Source organism: Cebidichthys violaceus, unplaced genomic scaffold, assembly GCF_023349555.1.
Source record: "Cebidichthys violaceus isolate CVI_PGR_0920_01 unplaced genomic scaffold, fCebVio1.0.p SCAF_23, whole genome shotgun sequence".
Taxonomy (NCBI): Eukaryota; Metazoa; Chordata; class Actinopteri; order Perciformes; family Stichaeidae; genus Cebidichthys; species Cebidichthys violaceus.
In genome coordinates this window covers 4,495,865-4,523,401 of record NW_027176406.1, presented here as the reverse complement: position 1 = coordinate 4,523,401, position 27,537 = coordinate 4,495,865, and the positions used below count along the sequence as shown (strand labels likewise).

The window sequence follows — 27,537 nt, the reverse complement described above, 5'->3', positions numbered from 1 at the left end:
CACAACTTGACACAGCTGTTTCTGTTCTGTACGCTCTGTTTTGGACTTTAAACTCTTGTGAAGCGATTGATGCAGACTTTCTTTATGGGCTGGAAAGGGTAGAAAAGTTCAGTCCTCCCGCTGAGCTGCACTGGTGGACTCTGTACCGTGTCCCAGACATCATCCCCCGGGGGACGTCATCGTATCAGAGCATGAAGGGAAGTGGACGATTCCTTTACATCAGGTCTAAATCATCCCTTCTCCATCCATGTTCCCAGCCTCTGCCCGTCTCCTCAGACTGGTTTTCTTTTTCCACCTGGAAAAATAGCAGTCAGTGAAACGTGATACAGAGCGATGGGTGGGGGGTCGCTGCTCTGCCCCGCTAATGGAGATGGATGTGGGCTCAGAATTGTCTCCCAAACAGCCTCCATGACGGAGAGAAGGAGAGGGGGGGGGGGGCGCTGAGCGCTCACGACTTGATTTGAGAGGAGGGGAGACTGCAGAGAGAATGGGATGGGAGACAGAGAAGAAGACATGCGGGGAGACAGGAAGAGAGAGAGAGCGGGTTGAGAGAAGATGAGCGGCTGGAGAATGGAGTGGAGGAATGAATGACATGTTGACAACGGAGGAAGATAGATGATAAGACAGCAGGGGGAGCGGATTGAAGGAGTAATGATATTCAAAGAGGTATAATGCAGAGAGAGAAAGTTCCGAGATGGAGACTGACGGAGACAAATGGACCATGATTGCGTACAAATCACTCCGTTGCCATTATGCCTCCAGTAAGTCCATCCTCGAAAAATGCCGCCGTCCCTTTCCTGTACCCCCACGGTTGAGATTCCTCCTGTCTTTTATTATCACAGGTATCACAACAGTTTTGGGAGCTTTTGGGTGAAGCACCGGGGATATCTTTAGTAGTAAAACAACACGGTGGATGATAAAAGGCAGGAAAAGACAACTTCACCTGGAGGGCAAGAGGTGAAATACATCTAAAGCTGAACTACAAGGTGTTTTATCCAACAGTCACCGAGTGATAAGAGTGTCCAATCCCAAGCAAATAACATATTCAGTGTGTGTGTATTGAGTCAGGTAAAAGAGGTTCGTCATATTCATGACATAATAACTAATGAACATGACATTTTGATCTTCATGGTCCCCAGAAGATGAATCCTACTTTGATGATTCCCTGACTGTTCCACCACCATGAGGTTGACATTTGTGAGTGAAATGATTTAAACAACTATTTAACGATCCCCTGACTTTTCATCCAAACAAAACTGCAACATCCAAACTCTCCAAACAGCAGCGAGTCAAAGCTCGAAGCATCGCAGTTCAGGCAGATTGTGTGGTGACATGGCCTCACCTGATATCTGCTTATTGAGGTTAATGTTCTTCTACAGGTTATCTCTCACTGCCTGCTGCAGCTTTAATAAAAAAGGAAACACAATGATGATGTTTGGGAGGAATGAACACATCAGATCTGAGCAGAGATACTTTAACTGACAATACTAACCGGATGATTTCAGATATTTCACACATCCGGATCAGGAAACGAGATCAAACAACTCAAGCTACATCATAAAATGGCTACCTGCCTCCTGGTGTTAACGTACATTTGTATTCTGCCTTGACAGCAGAGGCCGTTCACAGTGTTCATTCTGCCGGAGTCTTTCTAGCCTCTGTGGTTTGTATTTATGTGTGTGACTCATTCGAAAGCTCTTGATAAATTCAGGAGGAGGAAGAAAAAAGAAAAAACAACAGAAGCCACAACTGTTTTTTCTGTTTTCTCAACAAAGAAAATGGTCGGCCGCATCGACTTCCTGTTTTTAACCACTGTTGGCTGTAAACTGGGAGAAGCACACATGTGGACTCTCCTGCGCTGACGAACACGGTTCATTTCAACCATTCAAAGCTTTTGTGTTTGTGCGGGAAGCTGTGAAGCTGCAGGGAATCATTTGATAGGAAAGGTGAGATTTGGACACTCCTAGTACTTGTGGCCATGTAGTGCATCACTCAAGAGGAAGGTTACAGGACAGAGATAAACATGTTAAGATATAACTCACAATGAAAGGAATGGATGGCCTTTTGTGTTTCTGATATATCGCCAGAAAAACACAACAATAACGATAATAATTTAATAGTTAACTTTGTAGGCCCCAGAAATGGCCAAAGACCTTTATAAAGTGTAGCTTGTCGAGAGAATATAGGAATCATTATATAAGTTTGGCAACACAGAGGCTGTGGAAGTAACTGAGGAGGAAGAACTTCAAAAGTGGAGACAGTCGTGATAGTCACATGGTGTTTGACTCTGTCTAAACTTTTAAAGCTCTTCCTCCTCAGTTACTTCCACAGCCCCAATCATATACAAGAGGCTACTGTTTCCAGTAGTTTTAATGTGGTTAAAGAAACTGTACCTTGGTCTTTAAATTATTAATCTAATTTTTGTTCCATTGTGTGTGTGTGTGTGTGTGTGTGTGTGTGTGTGTGTGTGTGTGTGTGTGTGTGTGTGTGTGTGTGTGTGTGTGTGTGTGTGTGTGTGTGTGTGTGTGTGTGTGTGTGTGTGTGTACTCTTTCCAGGTCTTCTTAGTAGAGAGGACGTCATGTGTCTTTGGCAGCACCTGGAAGTTCCTCAACATCTTCCTGGCTCCTTCTTCATGTATGTTCACAATCTATACTTAATGTTGTAATTTCACGGTTATTATTTCATCACTTGCATGTCTGTCTGTATCTGTTACTCATCCTGAGGTTTCTAACGTTTTCTTTTTCCCTCTTAAAGGTTTTGTTAGGGAGTCTGAGCCTACAGAGGAAGTCGATGAGTAGGACAGAGGGTCTCATATGCTGCACAGATTTTACTTGACTGGCCTGAACGGAGCGCTGACCTCAACCCCACACAACACCGCTGGGATGAAGGGGTCCGCCAGACCTCATTGCTCTAATGCTTTTGAACTCAATGGGAGCAAATCCCCACCATCATGTGGAAAGCCTGAAACCAGAAGAATGTAGGTCAGCAGATCAATGTTTAATAACCACATACAGTATTGTAAGTGTCCACATACTTTTGGCCATATAGTGTATGTCTCTGATGTCCTTAGAGGATCAAAATGTCTGCGTCAAAAAAACTGAAAAATATTACATATTAATATTATTTTTCCACTTTCATTACCAGTTTGGTTACATAATGCCACTAAATAATTTGCTGTAAACTAAAACCTGGGAGGAATTTCTATTTGTATTTTTTGACAGTCTGGAATACGTTAATGATTAGCAACAACATTGATTTTGATGCATTTCATTTTTTTGTGCAGGGAACCATAAACGTTGCATGGATTTGCCCCAAAGGGCAAACATGATAAAATAGCTCAATAGTAAAAAATACAATTTAAAGGACGGGGCTCTAGATTGACAGCCTGATATAATGGAATGCATTATTTTATACTGTAATGGTTGTGGGATCAAACATTGTGTTTTTAGTGGGGACATTTTGTCCTTAAGGGTCTGAGTGTCTGTATTTTGGCCCCACAGTTTATTATATACTTATTATAGGAGCTGAAACTGAACTTCCAAATAAATATAATTTTTTTTAAACTCACAGCCTTGCCAAAATGTACGCCAAATGCATCAACATAATTAAGCCAAAAATGTCCCTAGTGAGGCATAGTACTGAAAGATTTGAGTACTTCTTCCATCACTGCAGAATGTTTTATGTTTCAGCAACAACCTTCTCTTGTGCAACAGCTCCTCCTTGTGGAGAAATATAACAAATTAGAAGTTGTAACTCCCTTAGTCAATTTCAAAATTAATTTTTTACTTTATAGTCAGAAAAACACATAGACCATTGTTGACGATATGAGATAACGATTTACTACATCTTGGTATCAACATGATCATCGCCCTGTTCACTTTTTTCTCTGAGGTCCTGTATGGCCCTCCAGCTGTTCTCCAGACTCGTCCTCAGCTCGGCCAGATCCATCTTGATCTCCTCAAGGAGCTCCAGCTTTGAAAGCTTCCTGTCGATGGATGAAAGCACCTCCTGCTGTCCGGCCTTCTCCTCCTCCTCAACGACAGCCTCCTGCTTTGCGGTGGGACGGACAGGTTCCTGAAAGGACCCCATAGTTTGCTCCCAAATCATCTCAAAGTACGAGTCAATGAAGGCTTCCAGCTCCTCCAGGCTGCTGTCGTCCCACTGGTCGATCAGCGCCTGCAGACCTCCGGCCTCACTGAGCCTCCTGAGAGTCCGCCCTCTCAGCGCGGGCTGGCAGAGCGAATGCACGCTGAGGCCATTTTCCTCCGCAAGCATCCTGTGTTGTGTTTGTGGCACAACCAGAAGCACTGTTGGATGTGTGGATGAGAAGGGACGGCGTGCACCATTCAGTCTCAGGCGAAGATCATCAGTCGGGAGCCAGACGGGCAGATTCATGGTCCACCTCGGTGCTGCTTCACCAGAGAGCATAGAGGCTAAACAGGACAGGAAGCGGTCTCTCTCCAGGATGTTGAGTCCAGGCCGGGCTGTTCTTCCTGCTGGTAGTGCCACTATCTGACTTTCAGGGCCTCCTGAGCGGTTTAGAGATGTTTGAGTGGTGGGATTGTCTGATTCAGTCACTGTAAAGGAGATAATAAAGGCAGATGGATTTCATGTGAGCTCTAAAAATTCCAACAAATTCTTTAATAACCGTCTCCACTCATCCTAAGATATAAATCTGCTTATCTTCCTGTTACAGATACTGCTACCTCACCCCAAACCAGTTTAGATGTCATCCCTCCTCGCGTTAAATATGACTTTTCTTATTATAGATTTTTGTAGGTGTTGCTTCCTCTTTGTTTCACTTCTCTATTGTGTGTTTGAATTAGTACCTGATAGTATGCAGTTTAGCATAATGCATATTCTTTAATACTTTGCAGTACATTAGTACATGTTTAATAGGCTGCTTTTTTATTTACCCTTCCCGTTCTTAATTTTAAATATGTGTTAAAACATGTTATTTATAGTCATATTTTTATTTATTTAACCTCAAATTAAAAATGTTATCCTGCCACAATACACATTTTGTCAGAACTCTTTATCTAAATTTGAGGGAACAAACGAAACAAATATTTAAGTGTTTGTTTAAAAAGGGCTCAGTAATTAAGTATTCAGTAATTCCCTGGGATGGGGGGGGGGGGGCAAAGATCTGTCACGTCATGCCTTTGCCCATTCTTTCTCTCTGTCCCTCCTTTCAGCCCCGTGCCATTCTCCCTCCATCCTCATGGCCTCAGACTCTCCCACCTGTCACCAGCTCACCTGTTCTGGCCCACTCCTTCCCTGCCAGATTGTCAGTGTTATTTATGCCTTTGTGTTCCAGCCAACCTGTTGTACCTGATTCTGTTCCAGTTCCAGCTATGTTGTGACCAGTTCCGGCTCACCTGTGTGAGTGTTCAGACTGCCTTCCTGCTGCCAACCTGTAAATCTGATCTTTGCCTCAAGTAAATTTCTCTTATAAATGTGAGTCCTCCTCCCACTGTTTCCAGAATTCACCTGTGTTAACAAAACTAGTGACATTTATAATCTATCATGTTCTTATTTCTGTCCTGTTAATTGTCTCATTGTAACCACACCATTACCAACAATAATCCAGATTAAACTGCCTCAATCTGTCACGGGGGAAAGAAACATCAGTGCATCATATTTACTTACGGTCATGGGACAGCTGACGTCTGCACCTCGTGATCATCTGTCGATCTTTTTCACACAGCGTCACATCTCGCAAAGAATCCCGTATCCACATGTGATCCCCTCTGTGAAGAATAGCCAGCCTGTCTTCAACCAGCGTCTCCTCGATCAGGTCGATGAGCTCGTTAACCTGAGCGCCGTCCCCCCGGTGCCTGTTATCCAAGACGTGATATCTGTTCCCGCACCTCTCAACGAGCCTCTGCAGCGGCTCCCCTTCACTCTCAATGCGCTGCTCGATGCTCGTGTCGCCCAGCCAATCGCCGTGGCTGAACAGGACCGCAGCTCTGCTCCACATCTGGCCTCCTCCTGCCTCCAGCTGTTTCTCCGTGGCCTCCACGTGGTCAGCATCGAACGAGGAGCTCACGTTGACGACCAGGAGGATAACGCAGGACGGCGCTTGGAGGAGGTCAGAGGTCACGGAGAAGCAGCCCGGCGTGTCCAGCACTGCCACCGTCTTGCCGCTGATTGTGGCTTGTTTTTCGGAGCAGGAAGCGGTTTGTGTTTCTTTGTGGAAGCACTCTCTGCCCAGGATGGTGTCCCCACATGAGCTCCTACCTGTTTTCCTGCCGCCAATCAGCACTATTCTCAGTTCTGTAATAGGGTTGAGCTTCTCTGTCGGAAAAAGGAGTTTCACACATCAAACAAACTCTTTCTGGTTGAATTGTGTCCAAAGAATCTAAGCAGAAAAACATCATCTTAACCGCTAAATCAAATATTGTTTATTAGACAAGTAAAACAAAATCACGCTGTTATTGTTTATCGCTTTTAAAAGTATCTAACTCACCCAGCTGAAACCTCGCCATCTTCCTTTGTTTCTCCTTCCTCATCAGTCTCTCCTTGGCTCTCTCATTCTCTCTACTCATCTCCTCCTCCAACTCTTCCACCACTTTCTTCTCTATTCCATGATGCTGGCAGCCGTTGCAGCCGGCCAACATTTCCTCAATCTTCCCAATCAGCTCTCTGACTTGAAACCCATCCCCTTTTGTTTGATTGTTCAGGACGTGATACCTGTTGCCGCATCTCTCAACGAGCCACCGCAGAGGCTCTCCCTCGCTCTCGATGCACTGCTCAGTGGTCGTGCCCCCGAGCCAGTCCCCGAAACTGAACAGCACGATGACGCGACTCCAGATGTGGTCGCCGATCAGCCGGAGGTGCTCCTCCGCTGCCCTCCTGTAGGTTTCGGTGAAGGCTCTGTCCACACGGATCACCAGCAGGAAGACGTGAGGCCCCGGAGGGCAGAGGGACGAACCGAGCAGCAGCTCCCTCCGGTCAAAGACGGGACTCTCGTCACAGAAGTAGTTCATCCACCAGCCCGGTGTGTCCACCACGGTCACCTGTCTCCCAAACACCACTCCTTTTTCAACCAGACACCGGGCCGTTCTCGCTCGCAGGCCGCTCTCTCTGCTCAGGATTGTGTTCAGAGTGGAGCTTTTCCCAGAACCCTTCGCTCCCACCAACACAATCCGGATATAACTTACGGGCCTCAAACTCTCTGAAAGAATGAAGCAATTTTGTCAGACTTCTATGTTTAATCCATTTCTAGGTAGCACTGGTTTAATGATTTGAAAGTGAAGAAACAGCTCGGTTACAGGAATAGTTCAACATTTGGGGAAATGCACTTGTTCTCTTTGTTGTAGAGAGTTAGATGATCAATACCACTCTCATATATGTCAGTTCAACGTGAGTAAGTTAGCTTAGCTCAGCATAAAGTGTGTAAAATATGCCAGTTTCCCAAAATGCATATTCCTTCAAACAAAGCTATTTGCTTCAAAAGTTTTTTAGACTTTAACAAAACATTTCAAAGATAATGATGAACTCGCCTCTCATGAGAAATCTGTCTTTCTTCATTCTCACAAACCTCTGCCGAGCCCTCTCCTCCACTCTCCTCTTCTCCTCCGCAGTCGCCTGCAAAACGCTTTCCTGCATTTTGAACACTCCGTTTCCTGTGACAAGTTTCTGTATCTTCTCCAGCAGCTCGGTGACTTCGGTGTCATCGCCCGAGATAACGCTGTGACACCTCTGACCGCACTTCCCACTGAGCCAGCGGAGGGCCTTGCCCCCCCTCTGTACGAGCTCCTCAGCTCCTGTGTGTTTGGCCCCATCAGCAGAGGCGAAGACGACCATGCAGTGACTCCACACCCTCTCGCCCAGAAGGGCCACGTGCTCCTCCACAGCCCTCCGACGCTTCTCTGAGAAGCCTGAGCTCGCCTTGATTGTGATCAGAAATACATGCGGGCCTGGTGCGCATAGGGAGACGCTGCTTACAATCTCCCTCTTCACCAGCTCAGATGTATCCTGGGAGCTGAAGTCGCACCACCAGCCGGGAGTGTCCACCACCGTGAGCCACCGTCCGGCCACCGCACCCAGTCTCCTGGAGCACGAGGTCCTCTCTTTGGTGACAAACTCCTCTTTGCCCAGGATTAGGTTCCCCACAGAGCTCTTTCCACAGTTTCTGCCACCAAGGAGGATAATCCTTAACTGTGATGCACAGCCGCCGTGCCCTGACACAGAAAAGGAAATTAAAGCACAGAAAAGATTCATATTAAAGCCATTTTGCCTAAAATCAAATAGATTTATGGATTCTCATTTGAAGAGGAAAATAGCAATTAGTCAATTAATCCATCAGTCACTTAGCAGGAAATTAAGCATTTTAAAGCAAAAAAGGCACTAGTTTCATCTTATTAAATTTGAATATTTGCTGGTTTTCTTTCCCTTTTGATAGTTAATTAAATAACTTTTGAGTCTGAATATATTTGACTGAAAATTTTGTGCCAACAATTTTTATAATCGATTGATCATTTAAGTCAAGCCTCTCAAATGTTTGCTGATTTTCTTTCTTTCTATTATGATCGTAAGTTAAATATTTTTTGAGTTTTGGGGCTGCTAGCCCGATAAAACCATTTACTCCATTTACTTTTGACATTTTATAGACCTTAGAACTTCAAATCACTACATCTTAAATCATATCACACTTTGACAATGATATATAAATGTCATCATTTATAGGGTACTTGATGAAATTAAAATGCACAATAAATATCAAAATAAGAGTATGAGATGAAAAAAGTAAAAATGTGGCAAAAAAAGTCAAATAAATAAAATATTAAGAAGACATCTACATGACACTTATAACGACTACATAACTATTACAAAGTAGGAGTTATTTCAAAATAAAAGTCAACGATGATAATGCATGTGATACGGTTATTATGCGACATCAAGAATTTAAACTTACATGCTGACAGTCTGCTGGTTGCCATGTCACATTCTCTAAAAGCAGGAAGACTTTAAAACAAACATTTATTCTTATTTCACGTCCATGTTTCTGTGTTCTTTGTGAAAAATGTGGACAAAGCTTCCTGTTGAAGGAGTGATACTGTAGTATAAGTTTGTGTTTTATGTGTTTATGAGTCTGAAGGTTGTCTGTAATGAGTAATCAGTCACATATGCAGTGAACCACACCTCCCAGCAGCAGGTCGACAGTCCACAGAACAGAAACATAAGAGTCTGTGCAGCAGTTATCATTTACCAAACCCAGACAGATAGTACAGAGTTTCATACAATCACAGTGTTATCAAGTGAATTTACAATCATTGCATGTGGAAAGAAATAATCAAAATACAGGACTTAAAAACAGCTAGTCGTTCGTTCTGGTGAATAATGATAACTGAGCTTTTGCGAGATCCATGCATTTAATCAAGTGCTGTACTTAAAGTAACCAATTTGAGGTACCTGTCTTCACTTCAGTATATCTTCTACTACCCTACAGTCCAAATGGAAATATTTGACTTTAATAGTTAAGATACTATTTACAGATTAAGATTTTACTCAAAAAAACATAAAATAGGATTAGCTGTTGTAGATTAAACCACCAGAATATACTCAATAGTGTATAAAATTGTTCAATTTATCTCTACCTCAACCAACCGCAAGAGTAAAACATGATATGCAATCCTGTAACAGTAACAGAGGCACATTTATCTGCATTATAAGTACTTTTACTTTATATATATATATATATATATATATATATATATATATATATATATATATATAAAATTAGATTATAATTAGATTTTATATAATTACATACTTTTGGGTTACATTTTCGAAGCAAAATTATTTTTACATTGTAGTATTGCTACCGTCTCTGAACTATGTCAGTTTAAATATGACAACATGACATTTTCCGAAGTTCCGAAAATTGGCTTTTGAGTCATGCATTGTTTTTAAATTGAGTGCTAATGGTTCTTCTAATATGATACAGATTTACATATCTTTATCATGAATTTTGTTTTCTTTGTCGATGAATTAATTAATCGGTCTTTCAATTATTAATTTACCCTCTGTGCATGTACTCTGTGCATGTATTTTTATATAGTGAACCAACCTAACTCCCATATTCACCTCCTTGAGTTGGAGGATATGAATACGAGAATACAAGACCAAGATCCTGATGATGCCTTTTCAAAACAGGACAACTATTATTTTTATCCTTAAAAACATTACAAAGTTCAGAATGTAAATACAATGTAAATTAATTCAGATATGCTTTCAGGCGTACTTGTAAAAATGTCATCAAAAAGTGGTGAAAGAAATACTCAGATCCTCTAATTAAGTAAGAAAATACCAGTACAAAGATAAAAAAAAAAAAATACTAGACTATACATCAGCAAAATGGTACCATAAGTATCTGTTCTAGATATAATATCATATCTGACATTATTAGATTGGTAACACTACAAGTTTCATTTCATGGGGTCTTTAACAGTTGTTAGAATTAGTGTCAGGAGTTAATCACATGCACACAGTTATTTTCAGCAAACATGGCCGTCATTATGTGTCCGGAGCCTCGACGCAAAACGATGATGTGTGACCAGTGTGACTATCGGAGCCCAGTTACGCCGATAACGATAGTGTGCAAAACATCATATCGGCCAATTAATCAGCCAAACTGATTACAGACACTGATTCATTAACAGCTTTTATCTGTTGTAGCTACTGGAGGTGGAGCTAGTTTAGTCCAGTGGTTCCCAATTTAAGATTTGGGGCCCCTCCAAAGGGTCTCAAGATACATCTGAGGGCTCATGAGATGATTGATGGGGGGGGGCGTTCTGCTACCAACATTTACATTACAATCACCTACAGTGAAATAGGTGATTTTACCTTCATTTGGCTCTCATAGACACCTGGAAGTTATCAAAAGGGCCCCAACTACAAATAGATTTTATTTGTAAGGGATCACAAAGCCAAAAAGGTCAGAAGGCAGTTGAATTATTTTAACAATGTGTTGTATTTATAAGCTTATTGCGTGTTGTTTTCCTTATCTGAAACGTTACTAGCAAATGCAGTAGAGTAAAAAGTACAAAATATGTCTATATAAATATAAGTATTATCCTCAGCTAATGTTACATTTAATATCCCAGCATGTATTCCTTTACACTGTAAATTGAATCGCCTCCTTTCATTTGGTTCCGGGTTAAACCCCGCCCCGTCGCCAGGCTCCGTGTTATAAAATCAGCGATCACACTGGTTCTTACAAAGCGTTCTACTGCTGAGACATCCAGCCAAGCTAAAGACAGCAACAATGGGGTTGACAATTAAAGTCGAATACTGGTAACTACATCTTTTATCACATCTCTTTCTTGTGTACGTTTTAAGCTAACCTGTGTCTGTTTGTGGCCGTGCATCCTCCTGAAGAGACGGCTACACATTAGCTATTAGCATCATTAGCTCACAGAAACAAGATGTTCTCTGCTTTTAAAGTAACGTTGCGTACGTTTCCCCCCCTCGCAGCGGTAATTGAGGTTACGAACCCCGCTATCGGGAACTGTACAACGCTGTCAAGCATGACTTTCCCGATGCGGAGGTGTCTGGCTCCGTGGGGAGACAAGGCGAGTATATCTTTAGAACGTTATTTCATCTGAGAGAGCAGGGTCATTTAATTATGTCTTGTGATTAATTTGTGACTGATCAGTATCTTCATGTGAGGGCGCGTGCTATTCGGGGAAAAGCTCATTCCAAAGGGCGTGAAGGGTGACGTTGTCTTACTTCCTTATTCATTTTGCAGGCAGCTTTGAGATTGAAGTCAACGGGCAGCTGATCTTCTCCAAGCTCGAGCTGGGGGGGTTTCCAAAAGATGATGACGTGAGTAAACGTACAGGTTTAACAGGCCCGTTCATGTAAATCACAGCAGTGAGCTGTAACTAAGTATGTGCACTAAAGTACTGTACGTTCAGATGAGAGCTTCTTATACTTTACTTGAGTGTTTTGTTTTCATGCCACAGGTCTTGGGGGAAATTCAGAACGCCCACGATGGCAAACCTGTAACTAAGATCACCAAAAGCCGTCCACCCTGCGTCATCATGTAAACCTCCCCCAGTCCTGCACCCTCGAGACAGGCCAGTGCAGCTGTGAACTGCCAACGTCACCTCTGGTCTACTCCCCCAACCCTGCTGAAAACAGGCTGGGGTAACGCCTCGCTTTATACAAAGCAAACAGAGATGCACTCCGGCCAGTAGCTCCACCAAACATCTCGCTCCCCCTCTCTGTTCTCATTGTGGTGCTCCAGGCTGTTAATGATTGCTGTAGCCTAAAAGCTTAAAGGTTACAGTATGATGAATCCATTCCTGGAGGGGCCTTATTATCGGAGCTGAGATGGGGAGAAGATGTCGCAGAAGGAATGAAGGGAGTTCACTTTTCCTACAGCCTCTTTGCCTGATATTTCTCTTAATAACTGCCTAACTTTTAATTATTTATTTTTTTTACTGCTCTCACATGCAGTTACCGTTTTCCACAGAATGCAAGGGTCATGCAAAGCAGATGCCAATATTTTTTTTTTTTTTTTTTTTTTTTTTTTTTTTTTTTTTTTAAAAGAGAGACTGTCTCTTTGAGTAATTGGTTCCAGGATATGATGAATGTTTGAAACATTACTGTAAGGGTTGTGGATAGTAAAGCAATTTTTTTTTTTTTTTTTTTTTTTTTTTTTTTTTTAATCATTGGTGGTTGATCTATGCAAAATTAAGCTTGCAATAGTGTCTTTATTTCTCCATATCAAATTGGAATACTTTAAATTCTTTTCTTTTTATTTTTTTTCCTTTTTTTTAATTTTTTTTTTATTTTATTTTTTTTCTTTAAATGGAAAGCTTCTCTGTATTTTCAACTGTCGGACTAGAGCGATCATCACAAGTGCTTCTGAAGACCACCACCCACTGGTCTGTCAGCTCACGCTTAATTAGATGTCAGCTCATTTTCAAATCCTCTCGATCTTCACTCAAAACTTTTCGACTTTAAATAAACTGTAATAGTTCTTAATGTGCTGCTGTTATTCTTTTATGACGTCAAAGGTGTCTTTCTTTAATTTGAACATGCTGTACTATGATTCTATACAGACTAAAGTTATTATAGAAGAATCTTTTAAGTGCTCTATAATTAGCCTTCTCTTCATGTTCACCTTAAAACACACTGGGTGGGGCTCCTTTGGGAAGCGTCCGTGGTTCATCAACAGGATAAGTCTTCATGATGTTGGCAAGCAACTGACAATTATTTTAGTCCACAAGTTGAACACGGTTTCTCTGTTATGTTAGCGGCCCGCATGGCAACAGTTGGTCGAGTAACGATGAACATAAACAGTGTTCTGTTCATGTTCCTCTATCACCAACACTCAAGGGACAATTCAGATTAAAAAAAGCACATCTAAGTCTCTCTCAAAGGATTATTTCAGAATTATTTGTTATGCTCTTACATTTTGGGCTATAGCAATTTAAAAATAATCCTGGTTATCATGTAGAGCCAAAGACAAATGTGTTATTTGTTTCTGCTGCGTTAGTTACACTAAGGGGCGCCAATGTCAAAAGAGACTCTCCAACTCAGTATTTAGCCTCTGGCCTCCCCAAGCTCAAAGAAAAGAGACACTGAAAACAAAAGCAAGGTACATAATACACATGATTCAAATGGAGACATGTATGCAGCAGTCTGAAAAACTGCGAAGCTGGAGGGTGTGCTCAAAATATTTTCTGCCACAAGTTGATTTTGTATTAATTAAATAATACTGTTTTACTAAATTGAATTCCATTCTTCGACCTTATATTCATATTTTGCACAACAAACATGATGAACCACTAAAGTTGTTGTATATTTTCCTATTTAACCAACAAAGGTTAAATATAATCTGAACTGAGAACATTTTCAAATTAATGTATGTAATTCTTTTTTCTAGATGGAAGGTCGGTGACTATTGAGCACAAAAATGACATTTAGAATTAAAGAAAATGAGAAGCACTGGTCAATAACAGCATCTAAATACAGTCTAGAAAAAGTTAGAATAATAGTGCTGCTGGTTTCGTTGAAGTAAAACCACAGTGACCCACACTGCATGTTGTTCTTGTTAAAGGATAGTTTAGTGTCGTCCACTGTGACGAGGTGGGTCACTGGTGCCGGCTCTGGCTCTCAGTGATAACTCACACCAGCCTGCTTGTTGTAACACTGATAGAGCTGGACTCTGCTGCCTCACTTAGTGCGCCAGTTAGAGCTTTGAAAATGGACAGTGCCTATAAAAGTTGCCTAGTTGGAACTTAATTATGTGACTTTTAAAACCTATTAAAGGGTTACGCAAAACATGTGTTTTGTATTTGAAATTTGTGTTGATCGGAGTGAAGAAAGCCATTAAATCTACTTTTATTCAATATTGTATAATAAAACTTGCAATGAATATGGAAATGCTATGAAAGACATTTTACAGACTCGTTATAGCTCAATTTGCTATTGTCTGCTTTACATTCCACAAATAATGCATTCAGACTAAAGATTATGAAACTTTCTGTCAGGTAGAAGATGTCTCTGTGATGACTGGGAGTGTCTGTATGCTGTATGTTGAGACACATGGATCCCACAGATAGCTTCTACACAGTGGTGATAACAGGCCTGAGCCATCGTGTCTTCAGCTGGGGGCCCCATTGTCCTGTGTTTGTATGTATTTCCACTGTAATCACTTTGATCTTTTGACTTTTCATTCATCCGAATACTGTAAACTGTGCCGCTGTCTTTTAACAAACAGTGCATCTTTCCTGTGATTACTTTATGTCGTCAAGGAAAACATCCCTAACAAACAACATTAGCATGTCAATTCCTTCCTGCATTCCTTATTAGTCTCAGGACTTATGAAGTCAAGCGTTACATTTTCTTTTCTCATGAATTTCTCGACATCAAACCCGTGACTCGGACTACTCGGAAAGTAACATCTGCCAGAGATGACAAAAGGGTTTCCTCATTGTGTCTTATTCTTATCAAATGTCACGTGACTTGAACGAGATCTCCACACAATGGACTTGTTCATGTTAAATCATCCGATAGCCTAAAGCCGTGAAATACACAAGACTACATGCATTTTACAAACAGGCACATGGTCTTTGTCGAGACCGGAGGCTGAAATCAGTTATTTCACAGAAAGAAAAAAGGCTTTTGTTTGTCGGAGACCTTGAGAGATAATCCCAAACCAAAAATCTGTTTTTTAACCCTCATCCAACCAACATATTTAACATACAAGGACTACCAAATAAACTACTGCCAGAGACAACCATCTTAGCAAAAATGTTAACTTATTTGCTCTCGAAACATAATCATTTATGTAATTCTTGTGATGTGAAAAGAAGTCCCCTAACCCCTCTGATAGCGAGTGATACTTTAAATTTGGACCCCCACACTGCCTTTCAAAAGTTTGGAATCAGGTGTTATATTGATGTTTTTCTTCTTTCTGTCATTAATGGCAATTTGAAAAAACACTATAATTCAGACACCCTTCTATTTCTATTGTTATTATTGTTGTGTTCTCTTGCTCATGCTGCTTATGTCATCAAATCGTATAGAGGACAGATTGAGGTTATATAATAATTACAAAAGGCTCAGCACCGCCACTGCTACCTGAAACTCCTTTATGTTTTATACCGGTTCGATTGAAAGAATTTTACTTTTTCATTTTCTTACTGGATCACATCCACTTGTGAAAAGGACAATTACCAATGCAAGGTGTGTTTTGCCAATTTGCTGTTGCTATTTATGGACAAACATGAAGATCCTCAAAAAGTCTTCAAAGTCCTCAAAAAACCATATGAGACTATCACTGAAAAGCTGTAGCAGAATTAAATCAGTGATATTAACAACAAAGAAAATATGTTTGTATCTTTAACATATGAAAATATCTACTTTGAAGTTAATCTGCATTTGTTCAAAACAAAAGAAATTGTAATTATTTTCCCATAACAAGATGAATTTATGTAACAATGTTTTATTTTTTCTGTTCCAATATATTTGTGAAGTGGAAGGAGCCGTTGGAAGGAGTAAGCCATGAGTAACACATTGAGTACTGAGGGTTGCAATGGACGACATCTCTTTCACAATCTAACTCAGCCGTGAGTCGGTGGATGACATTACAATGGCAGTAGCTAATCTGTCAAACCATGATTCAGAGAGTTTGGGCTAAGATGGATGCCTCAACCACTTTACCACTGAAATGATGAGCACTGTAGCAGTAATTGACCTGATGTTAAAAAATGATCTTTCCAGTACCTGTGAGTGTGGTTCTTCACAAGCAACAACTTCTTCAGTGTGACTTAAAAATCATTGTGACATACTGGTTTTGCTTGAACTACATAATACAATTAAGATGACTTTACTTGCAAATGTATCTTTTACTTACAAAAAAATAGACAAATGCAAAGATTTGCTTTAATTTCATGAAGTAGATTAGGCAGGATATTTTATATCAGTACACACACAACTACTTTAAGTTAATGGCATCTTTAAATATTGCCTGTACCCTAATTTAATATATTTCAGAAGCCATACGACTTGTGAACAGTTGCAGTGCACTACAAGTCAGTTTACTTTGTGTGTAGATCGACACATGCATTTGCACTTTTTGATTTCTTTGTGGTGTTGGGCACTTTTGGCAAGCCGGCCACTGCCATTAATCCCAGTGTGTTTAAATGTTGTGTCAGCATCTGTCATCAGACTGAGTTGGACCACCAGCATCCACCTCCAGTCAGCTGCAGAAGATGTCTAACCCTGTCGCTTCCATGTCAGATGTACCATTCATGAGACAAACCAACTCTTGATGGCTGCATTGAAAAAAAGGTTGGGTTCCCCTCCAGGGATTCCCCAGTACGTACACGAGATGACGTACTAAGATGATGTCCTCTTCATGCTGTATGTTGATACTGTGCCCTCTTTGCCCCCTGTGTGCCCCTCAGACAGGATGAGGCCTGCTGGTCCGAACAGGTTTCTCTTTTACGATGTCTGTCCGGGCTCAGACCTGGTTCATGCTGGGAGGGCGGAGCGGGCAAACTAGGGTTGGGATATCCCTGACCCAAGGTGTCCCTGGCCGATAGGGCTGTTTGTCTGTCACACAGGCCTTATCTGCCCCACCCAGAGGGGTTGAGGGGTACAGCGCTTCTTTGGGTTGACGTAGTTTCATATGGGTGTTCCCGCTCCGCTCATTCTCTCTCTGCACTCATCTTTTTCGTTTGTCCTGGGTCAGTTTATCACCGGGCTCGTCAAGGCTGACAGAGCAGAGATCGTCCTGTTTCCTGTGCTGGAGACCAGGTGGGAGCACCTGCGTGCAGGTAAGGGTGTGGCCTCCTCTGGACAGGGGTCTGACACACTTCGTGGGGTCAAACTGGATGGCTATCTGAATGTACCTTGAGAGGGGAGGAAATATTCTAACCTTTAATGTCTCTGTCATTCATGTAAGATAAGGGTGGGAGTTCAGAGGAAATTATTTTCTTGGAGATAGAATATTTACTAACCAAGACTTTTGTCGTGCACATTTTCTGTAAAGACAATTCAAGCACTTTTAACTAATTTGAGGTCAATGTCAAGTGGGATTATCATTTTGGGATTTTTATAATTTGTTGCACAAATATTACATCCACCTAATTTGGTTTTGTGTTAAACTATCTGTATATTCTCAGTGTTACAGGGTGAAGAATTGTTACCACTAAATGGCAATGTCTTGTTAATGTGCAGCACCTTATCTGTCGATGTGTTCCTTTGAAGCATTACGGTCAATCCTTTTATTCAATTTGTGCATGTGCAAAATGGATGGGAAGTCACTTGACCCCTATTTGGGCAATCTGCTGAGAAATATTTTCAATAGCAAAAAAAAAGCAGGGCATGTTCAGTTTGTGAAATTGAAATTCAATCCGTTAAAAACAGCATACGATGTTAAATAGTTGTGTATTTTGAGTATTCCTGTCTAAATGTGACCATTTTGTGTGACTTGCTGTTACAGTAACAGCATTTTACGTTTTTCACTGTACTGTTGGAGAACAGAAGTGTCTGCTTGAAGAAGGGCGTAACCCAAAGATAAGGTTCTGTGCGTCTTCTATTTAAACCATAACGAAGATCTCATTCTCAACGGCTGGCTGACTATCTGTCCTGAGTCCTGAGTGGTGGTAGATGGTGGTATCGTCATCAAAGCAGACCTTATTGGTCTCTGTAGTGGCTGAGCCAATTTGACTATAGAACAAGTATTCTTTTATCATGATTGATAAAAGAATATCATAGAAGTTAATCACAAAGTATCTGCGTTGGATGCTGCAGATGCACCTGACTCACAAATCACCAGTACCATTTACTTTAATGGTCACCACTGAGTCATTGGTTGGGTTACTTGTTTTTTTTAATGTTTGTTCATTCTTTTTTTTGTCTTAGGGAATGCATAAAAGTACCTAAGAGATCAACATCTGAAAAACATCAATGGAAAACCATTTCAGCTTTGAGGTTTGTCTTGATTTCCTTTAACATCAAACAGTGTAAAGAGTCAGTACAACACTTAGCATAACAGTTGCTACAATTTTATATATATCGCAGAGGAGGAGAGTATGGAGTTTGATGTGTTCAATAAATCTAAGCAGCAATACTCCCTTTTAGCGTTCAATTCTCATCCAACTTCCTTCCATTCATTCTTCTACTACTATCCTCTCGTCTAGGGCAGTGACATGTCCTATGAAGATAATGACTCAGCCTTTCCCTCTCCAGTGAGACTGTGAGTCATTTCTCTCATTTGGCCTCTCTGTTTTAGCAGTACTTTACACTTTATGTACATGTACTGTAAATGTACTGCATCCTGTTTCTGGTAAGACAAAGGTGTTGGGTCTCACTGTGCATGTCAGGCAGTGCTTTCAAAATGTGTACCACTCAAACCAGTCCCTCCAATCAAGAGGTAATATGACTTTGTGTAATGCAAAAGGGGTCTCATGTAGTGGTGGACCCACAGAGAATCAGTTCCCCCGAGCTCTATGGAGCATGTTAGCCTCTTTGGCTCTTTGTTCTAGTTTTATGAACTATGTTTTGAATTTTTAAGTGAAAAAGCTCTAATAAATCCACTTCCCAGCACTAAACAAACTAGCTCATGAACATGGTGGTGCATGTAACAGCTAAAGGGTCAGATATTGCCCTCAGGGTTCAGGAGTTGGTTGAAACCAAACCAGAGGTAAAAAAGAGAGTGAATATCAGATGGCCCGAAATACAAATTAAAATGAAAGCTATAGTGTCAGCTGAGTGTATAAATAGCTAACTGTTAATAGTAAATGGCTAAGTGTCAACTACTAACACGTTCACCATAATAACTGTTAATTTGATGTCAACATCTTGTTTCTACTGCCCCCAAGTGGCCAAAAAAATCTCAATAAATGCAGGTTGACATGAAAGACTATTAAAAAAATGTAGTAAGTGGTTAATAACTTCCCCATGATGTAAAAGCAGCAGCAGGGGTTTTATACTCAAGGGAGTGTTTAGTAAATGGTAAACATTCCTGAGAGCATTAACTCAGGGCCTAAAACCCGGAAATCCAAGCAGTGAATGATATGATAAGAAATATGTTGAGCAGTCCTGCCCTCTTGTGGCAACAACAGAATAGCACTAACAGCCGAATTTCACAGCTATGGAGAACTTGTTCCACATAAACTGAGACCCCAACCTAGTAGATTTTAAGCCATTTGCTATCAACAATTACATGCATTTAACTTAGAGACACAATTATGGAAGCGCATTTTCTCATCGGTAGTCTTCATCGATGTTTCTGTTTCTTATCACCACCAGGACTCCACCAGGTCAGAGCGGCATCTATGACCTGGAGGGGGGGAGGCAGGAAGAGCAGGAGGAGGAGAATGAGCCACCTATGGCAGCCATCTACATCCCCAGTGATTCAGAGGGTAGGTTACCCTCACAGGCCTCGCAGCTGTGGCAATGTTTTATATCTGTACACAAATCCCTTTTCAAGTACATTTACTGAAGTACTGCACTGAAGTTCAAATTCAAGGTTCTTGTACTCCATCTCTACGCCATGACATCTTAGAGGCAAATATTGTACTTTGTACTCTTTTAGTTTTACTTTCAGCTTTGCAAATTACAAATTCCCATCCTGTCCAGTGACAACCGTTTATCTCCAAATTTGGCGTTTTGAATTTGAATGTTTGTGATAAACTGAAGGATGAAGTGTCCTTTATGTGTTGAGAAAATTCTCCTTTTTCCTCCTAAAGTAGAGAAATGTGTGGTTCTCACAGGACAGCGCACTGCAAACATATGATGATCTTATTGAATATGATGTATTTCTGTAAATTAAACTATAGTGTATAGTGTAGCACAACCTTAAATATCTACAGCAATACAATGAAACATACACATGAATGCAGCAGTGATGTTGATCCAGAAACATCATATTAAAACACTCACAGGGAACATTTTACTTACTAACTTTTATGTAAATCAGGTTTTGAATGCATGACTTTTACTTGTAGTTCAGTGTTTACTATTTGACTTCAGTAAAAGATATGAATACTTCTCCACAAACTTCTTTATTTCAGCTTATCTGAACCGGAACACCAATGCCACCACAAGAGGGGATGCTCAGGTTAGTCGTCATTCTTCATATTTACCTTCATTAATGTAAACCGACATTATCCAGTGGTGTGTTTATTAACTAACCACATTGCATTACCACAGGCCTATGTGGAACTGAATGAGCTGCAGGGTAATGTCTGGCAGGAGACTGCCCGCTGGGTGGGTTACGAGGAGAACCTTAACCCTGCCACTGGAAAATGGGGTTCGTCTCATGTCTCCCATCTCACCTTCAAGAGCCTCATCCAGCTCCGCAAAACCATGAGCACAGGTGCCTTTGAAGACTCGGATAAAACGGAAATATATGCATACAATAGGATACAATTCCAACTTGTTTTAATGTGATGAATATGACAATTAAAATAACTTCGAATGTACTCAGGTGCCGTCATCCTCGACCTGAATGCCAACAGTCTATCTACCATAGCTGAGAAGGTGGCTGATGAGCTGCTGGACAAGAATGAGATTCGCGCCAGTGATCGGGACGGCCTGCTGAGAGCTCTCCTCATGAGACGCAGGTAACCCCAAGGACCCACTATTTCTTTCTACAAGATGTGATTCATAAAAATTTTTGCCGTTTACACTTTATTCTCCTTTTATTTGTCCTTCCAGTCAGTCTGAGGGCCCTATGATTACTCCCTCTGGAGACATTGAGATGCAGACCTTTTCTGTATCCAAGAAGGTATACATTTAGTTTTTTTTACACAATTTTATAATTTAGTCAATCATCAATATCATATTAATTTATTCACATGGCATTATTCTTGCAGAGAGACACCTCTGACAATGTGGAAGCCTCAATTGTCCTCTCAGGTACGTTCATGTAATTCAGATGGAGTTATGTGTCTCCACGTGTGGTTCTTGGAGCAGATATGGCTAAAAGAGGGTGTTTTTTTTCGATAGGTGTCCTGGACACCCTGCAGAAACCTGTGACGGCCTTTGTGAGGTTAAGTGACTCTGTGGTGATGAACTCCTCCCTGGAGTCTCCCGTCCCTGTTCGCTTCGTCTTTGTGCTGGTGGGCCCCAGCCAGAACGGGATTGACTACAGTGAAGGTGGCCGTGCCATGGGTGCTCTGATGGCCGACTGGGTGAGAGAAAAGAGAGAGTAGTGAGAGAGGAAAATAATTACTCAGCAGCTAGTAGCTTTTTAGAACATTAGCTTTAACAAAAGCTTTCTGCTCTCACAGGTGTTTTGTCTGGAGGCCTTCTTGGCCCAGACTGACAAAGATCTGACCAACGCCATCGCTGACTTCATGGATTGCAGCATTGTGATCCCCCCCACTGAGATCCAAGACAAGGAAATGCTTGAGCCAATCATCAATTTCCAGAAGAAGATGCTGAGTGACAGACTCCGTCCCATCGACACCCGTCTTGCCTTTGGTGACAGGGTCAAAGGTCAGCAGTTCCCAAAATGTCAGACTATTCCTTTACACATTTTCTTCACAACAACTGTTGCCTAACTGCACCCTTTTAACTGCAATACAACGATTTTTGTTTTTACATTAGTCCAAACCCTTTGGTCCTTACACAAGACAGGAGACAAGGCATTAAAAAAGGATGAGGGTGCTGTTTTTTCCCCCAGTAATTGCTAAAATAAGTAGATAACAAAAATATGTTATCCACTTCAGATACATGATAGAGAAAAGACCTGAGTAACAGGGGTTGGAGGGAGGGGGCACATTTTTCTTGCAAAAGGAACCAACAAGGTTTTGTGGGAAATGTGGTGATTTTGAAAATATTAGCTGTACCATTGGTACATATAGCACCTTAAATTGTATTCACATGTGCATATAAAACATTGAACTGGACAAACAGACAAGTGAAGCCTCTGCTGGAGACATTAGAAAAACACGTCCACAACCTTAAAAGCAAAAGAAAAAAAGGCAGATTTCGTGTCATCACTATTAATGTCAGTTGGATTTGTTTGTCCAGAGGAGAAACCTCCAGAGGAGCCCCGGGAGGACCCTCTGGCCCGTACAGGCTATCCCTTCGGTGGGATGGTGAAGGACCTGAAGCGCCGTTACCGCCACTACATCAGCGACTACACCGATGCTCTGAACCCTCAGGTCCTCGCTGCCGTCATCTTCATCTACTTCGCTGCCCTGTCCCCAGCCATCACTTTTGGAGGGCTTCTGGGTAAAAGAGAAACCCAGATAGAGAGACGTGTCTTATTCCTGAGGCTCAATTCTTTTGCAGTAGTTAACTGACTCTAATAATAGTATTAATAATTCTCTCTGATGGCTGATTCTAGCTGACAAAACAGAAAAATTGATGGGCGTGTCAGAGCTCATGGTCTCCACCAGCGTCCAGGGTGTCATCTTCTGTCTCATCGCCGCTCAGCCGGTCCTCATCATCGGCTTCTCTGGACCTCTGCTGGTGTTCGAGGAAGCTTTTTACTCTGTACGTATGAGTCGTCTCCTGAAATCAAGCTTACATTTACTATTTTTTTCTTCATCATCATCTATTTTGCTTTCTTTTTTCCATACTAGTTCTGCAAGGCCCAGAACATTGAGTACATTGTGGGCCGTATCTGGGTGGGGATGTGGCTGATAGTGATCGTGGTCATCATCGTGGCCGTGGAAGGCAGCTTCCTGGTCAGATTCATCTCCCGCTTCACTCAGGAAATCTTTTCCATCCTCATCTCTCTCATCTTCATCTATGAGACGTTCAATAAGCTCATCAAGGTTTCCTCACCTCATCCTCTTCCGGCACCATTTCCCCATGATCCCTTCATGTGTTGTGTCTCATTTTGCTTCCTCTGTCTTCTCATCTCCTTTTGCTCAGATCTTCAAAACCCACCCTCTGATTCTGAACTACGATCATCTGAACGACACGATGGACAACCCCTTCCACCCGATCATCCAAAAGCACCATGAGTACGATCACGAAGGCAACCTCACCATTCATGAGAAGGAGATTGAAAGGGCCTACCCCAACACTGCCTTGCTGTCTATGTGCCTGATGTTCGGTTGCTTCTTCATTGCGTACTTCCTCCGCCATTTCAAGAATGGTCACTACTTCCCCGGCCCGGTAAGATCAACTTTCCTTGTCCAGAGATTGTGAAGTTTTGAAAAGACGTTGTAGGTTCTGTGACTTTGACAATGGCGTACCCTGCTGTCTCACTAGATCCGTCGTTTGATTGGAGACTTTGGTGTCCCCATTGCTATTTTCTTCATGATTGCTGTAGATATTTGCATTGAGGATGCTTACACCCAGGTAAGAGTTGTATCATGGTGAGTTGAGTCATCTTAAATAAGATCCAACAAACAACAAAAAATCATAAGCCTCACATCATGTGCAAAATTTTAGATGATTTTGAGCCATTACAGTCAAGAATGGTAATTTCCACCTCTGGGCCTAGTAGGTCTTTTATTTCAAAAGAGCTGATTTCATCCAAATGTTTTACTTTTTTATCTTAACAAAAAGACCTTTTGCACTCAAGTTTATGATGCCCTCATACACTATAGATGTTTGGGTTATTTTAGGCCCTCGTCCTGAACAATCAAAATTCCATATAAGCCTATACTTTTTCATAATTGATGACAAATAAACTTGAAACCTAAGTCGTTCATATTTAAGGAAAAATGTGGTGGATTGTGGTATTCCTTGCAGAGTTTCACATCATGTACATCTGTGTCCAGATCTTGACTGTGGATAACATAACACACCTTGCTGATTTATGTTGTATAATGTCTGTCTAAAAATATTTGCAAAATGCACGTTCTTGCCTGTAAAAGTAAAGTTTATGTTCCTGGTTACAGTCTTCTTAAAGTTCTATCCCTCTGAAATGTGACTAAAGTCAAAGTATGTTCAGAAAGTAATTGCAGTATTGATGCTGAACATCTCTACACTTATTAATCTTTCTGTGGTCTTATGGTGGTAAATGAGCTGAATGAAAAGCATCCTCTCCTCTTATAGAAACTGGTTGTGCCAAAAGGCATTGAGGTGACCAACCCCAAAATCAGAGGCTGGTTCATCAACCCCATGGGAGAGAAGAAGACCTTCCCCATCTGGATGATGGGCGCCTGCTGTGTACCAGCAATGCTAGTCTTCATCCTCATCTTCCTGGAGTCCCAGATTACGACGTGAGTGACACACTGAATAATGGCGTTCAGTCTGCAACATCATGTGAAGCTAATGATTTTCTATTGTTGTCCGATTGTCAGGCTGATTGTGAGCAAACCTGAAAGGAAGATGGTGAAGGGGTCAGGTTTTCATTTCGATCTGCTCATCCTGGTCACCATGGGGGGCCTCGCCTCATTCTTCGGGGTGCCCTGGCTGAGCGCTGCCACTGTGCGATCCGTCACCCACGCCAATGCTCTCACCGTCATGTCCAAGGGCCCGAAACCAGAGATCGAGAAGGTGCTCGAGCAGAGGATCAGTGGCATCCTTGTGGCCATCATGGTTGGTAGGTGCTGCCATCTACAGTGCCGGTGCAGACACAGCAGGCTAAGGTTAAACTAGCATTTTCCTTTAACAATCCTTCATTTTCTTTGACTTCCAGGTGTTTCGATTTTCATGGAGCCTATTCTGAAGATGATCCCTATGACAGCCTTGTTTGGTATCTTCCTCTACATGGGTATCACCTCTTTGAGTGGAATCCAGATGTGGGACAGGATGCTTCTGCTTATCACACCAAAGAAATACCATCCCTCTGATGCCTACGCCACCAGGGTACGCAGAATCCTCAATTACACTCCAGAATGTGGAAGAACCTTATGTCTGAAAATGCAGTTTCATATATCTGCAAGTAGTTATGCACTATATTGCTGTAAAGGTTAAAACAGATACACACAATAGTTTGCATATTAAGTTTGGATAATAAGCTTATTGTGTTACATTTTTGTAGCCAGAGTGCCTGAGAGGTCTGTTAAACTACACATGATTGTAATATTTTGCATGTGGCAGTCTCAGTGGAAAGATATCACAAGACCATGGATGGATTATGAGAAAATGTGCACAGACACGTGTCCCCCCCACCCCTCCGACATAAGAGCAAGACATGGCGTCTCTTTGTGATCGTTTTGAGCCTCTTTGTGGCCTTTTCATGTTACCCTGGGGTTGTTTTGTATGTCTTCTCAATCGTCTCACATCTTCGTGGTTGTTATGAGTCTTTTTGAGGTAATTTTGTGTGTCTTTGCGGTTGTTTAGCTTTCCAACCAGACAGTCACTTCAAACAAAGGCTCTGGCCCAGGGCCCCCCTGACCCCTTTAAACCCAATCCTTCCATGCACAAGACTGTCACATTGTATTGTATAGGCTTTCATATTTTTTGCTAATAAATTCAGCATTCTTTAGCCCATGACAATCTCCCTGTAAATCATCCTAAGGAAAATTAGCATTTACACATTTCTTTGGCTTCGTGTTCCCCTGTTAACGCTCTTGTCTGCTGTCATTTGTGCAGGTGAAGACATGGCGGATGCATGTCTTCACTCTGATCCAGCTCGTGTGCCTGGGTGTCCTGTGGGTGGTGAAGATTAGTCCCTTCTCTCTGGCGCTGCCTTTTGTTCTCATCCTCACCATCCCTCTGCGCATGTTCATGACCGGCACGCTCTTCACCGCCACGGAAATGAAATGCGTAAGTACCTGCATGCATCATTTATTACAATCTCAGGCACATACTATCGGGTTGTTTGAGGTGTAGGATTCACTGTTGCAACTGGATGTGTTTGTGTTGCAGCTGGACGCAGATGATGGCAAAGTGACGTTTGAGGAGGAACCTGGGGTGGATGTGTACGATGAGTCCCCACTGCCATAAACATCACCGAATCATTAATGTTTCATTCACAGTGAAACTTTGAAATGCACTCAATGCTTGACTGACAGTACTTATATGAACATGTAATACCAGGTGCCTTTAAAATTGTTAATGTATTTATTAACAATTATAGTTTCAAACTTTTCTGTTCTGTTATTATTTATCTCTAAAGGAAAAATACCTTTCTAGAATTCATACATTAGACATACTTAACTATAGAGTTATCTTTTGAGCCAGGAAAAAACATTTGATTTCTTTGAATGCAAAGTATTTTTGCTTAAGACCTGAGGTAAATCAATTTATAATATCCTTTTTTTTCTTTTAGTGCATAACTACAGTATAGCTTTAAAATGACTACCAGTGCTGCCGTATTGTAAATTTGCCCATGTTATAATAATACGATTCAACCTAACTTAATGTTTGCTATTTAAGTAAAGCAAATCTGATCTATTCACACTCTGTTTACACACACACACACACACACACACACACACACACACACACACACACACACACACACATACACACACACACACACACAAGTAGTGAATATTAATATGATTATAACACCAGCCTTTGTCCTATACAGTAGTCTATCCCAAAAAAAATGTTTTAAATTGTGTTACTTGAGTTTGCCTTATTTGATGTATTGGATGGGTATAGAAATATGTGTAATGCACTTACATGTAATTTTAAGTGTGTGATTGCGTTCAGAATTATAAAATGGGATGAGCAGTAATAGGTAGGTAATTGATGATGAGATATAATCGTTTGAGCTGTTTGTTGTTCTGATGATATAATCAGGAGAAAACTTATTTGTAAATGTATCTTATTGTGCCTGTTCATGTGTTTGTGTGCTTGAAACACTGTACATGCTTGATTGGATTGGATGAATTTTCACTTTATTAAAAATAAAAACATCCATCGAGTGCTTTTTTTTTATTAATGCATTGGGAAATACAATAGTTCACATCACTCAAAGCTCACTTATATCATTTCATCCTCCAATTAGCAGGAGTGGGGTGTTCACTTGGACCAAGAGGCCTGCCCATAGAGATAGAGATTTTATTTCTATGAGCCTGTCACTCAGCCACATGCTGCGTTCAAGTTTATCCAGTAGACTCCACCTTTTCAATACTCTTACTTGGAAAACACCACAGACATGGCAGTAAATACTTTTATCCTGAAATAAGAAATGA

General features: G+C 41.3%; 3 protein-coding genes across 3 annotated transcripts; 2 read left to right on the top strand and 1 right to left on the bottom strand.

The window, feature by feature from the left end:
• Positions 1–3,381: 3,381 nt before the first annotated feature.
• Positions 3,382–9,036, bottom strand: si:ch211-214j24.15 (GTPase IMAP family member 8). The gene is made up of 5 exons (XM_068718551.1): positions 8,922–9,036; positions 7,507–8,187; positions 6,471–7,178; positions 5,651–6,298; positions 3,382–4,578 (listed from the first exon to the last, which is right to left on the bottom strand). The coding sequence occupies exons 1-5, from the start codon at positions 8,944–8,946 to the stop codon at positions 3,842–3,844; spliced, it is 2,799 nt and encodes a 932-aa protein (XP_068574652.1). The 5' UTR covers positions 8,947–9,036; the 3' UTR covers positions 3,382–3,841.
• Positions 9,037–11,176: 2,140 nt separating this feature from the next.
• Positions 11,177–13,000, top strand: LOC137878646 (migration and invasion enhancer 1-like). Its single transcript, XM_068719023.1, has 4 exons — positions 11,177–11,302; positions 11,483–11,580; positions 11,757–11,833; positions 11,974–13,000. Exons 1-4 carry the CDS (start codon positions 11,274–11,276, stop codon positions 12,055–12,057), a joined length of 288 nt encoding a protein of 95 aa, XP_068575124.1. The 5' UTR covers positions 11,177–11,273; the 3' UTR covers positions 12,058–13,000.
• A 4,193-nt stretch (positions 13,001–17,193) lies between these two features.
• slc4a1a (solute carrier family 4 member 1a (Diego blood group)) lies at positions 17,194–27,266 on the top strand. The gene is made up of 21 exons (XM_068718536.1): positions 17,194–17,304; positions 18,395–18,463; positions 18,673–18,728; positions 19,784–19,896; positions 20,548–20,594; positions 20,687–20,852; positions 20,964–21,099; positions 21,194–21,263; positions 21,352–21,394; positions 21,485–21,669; positions 21,769–21,976; positions 22,514–22,717; positions 22,833–22,981; positions 23,071–23,265; positions 23,366–23,611; positions 23,708–23,797; positions 24,500–24,666; positions 24,748–24,989; positions 25,086–25,255; positions 25,985–26,158; positions 26,261–27,266. Exons 2-21 carry the CDS (start codon positions 18,440–18,442, stop codon positions 26,336–26,338), a joined length of 2,763 nt encoding a protein of 920 aa, XP_068574637.1. The 5' UTR covers positions 17,194–17,304; positions 18,395–18,439; the 3' UTR covers positions 26,339–27,266.
• The last annotated feature ends 271 nt before the right edge of the window (positions 27,267–27,537 follow it).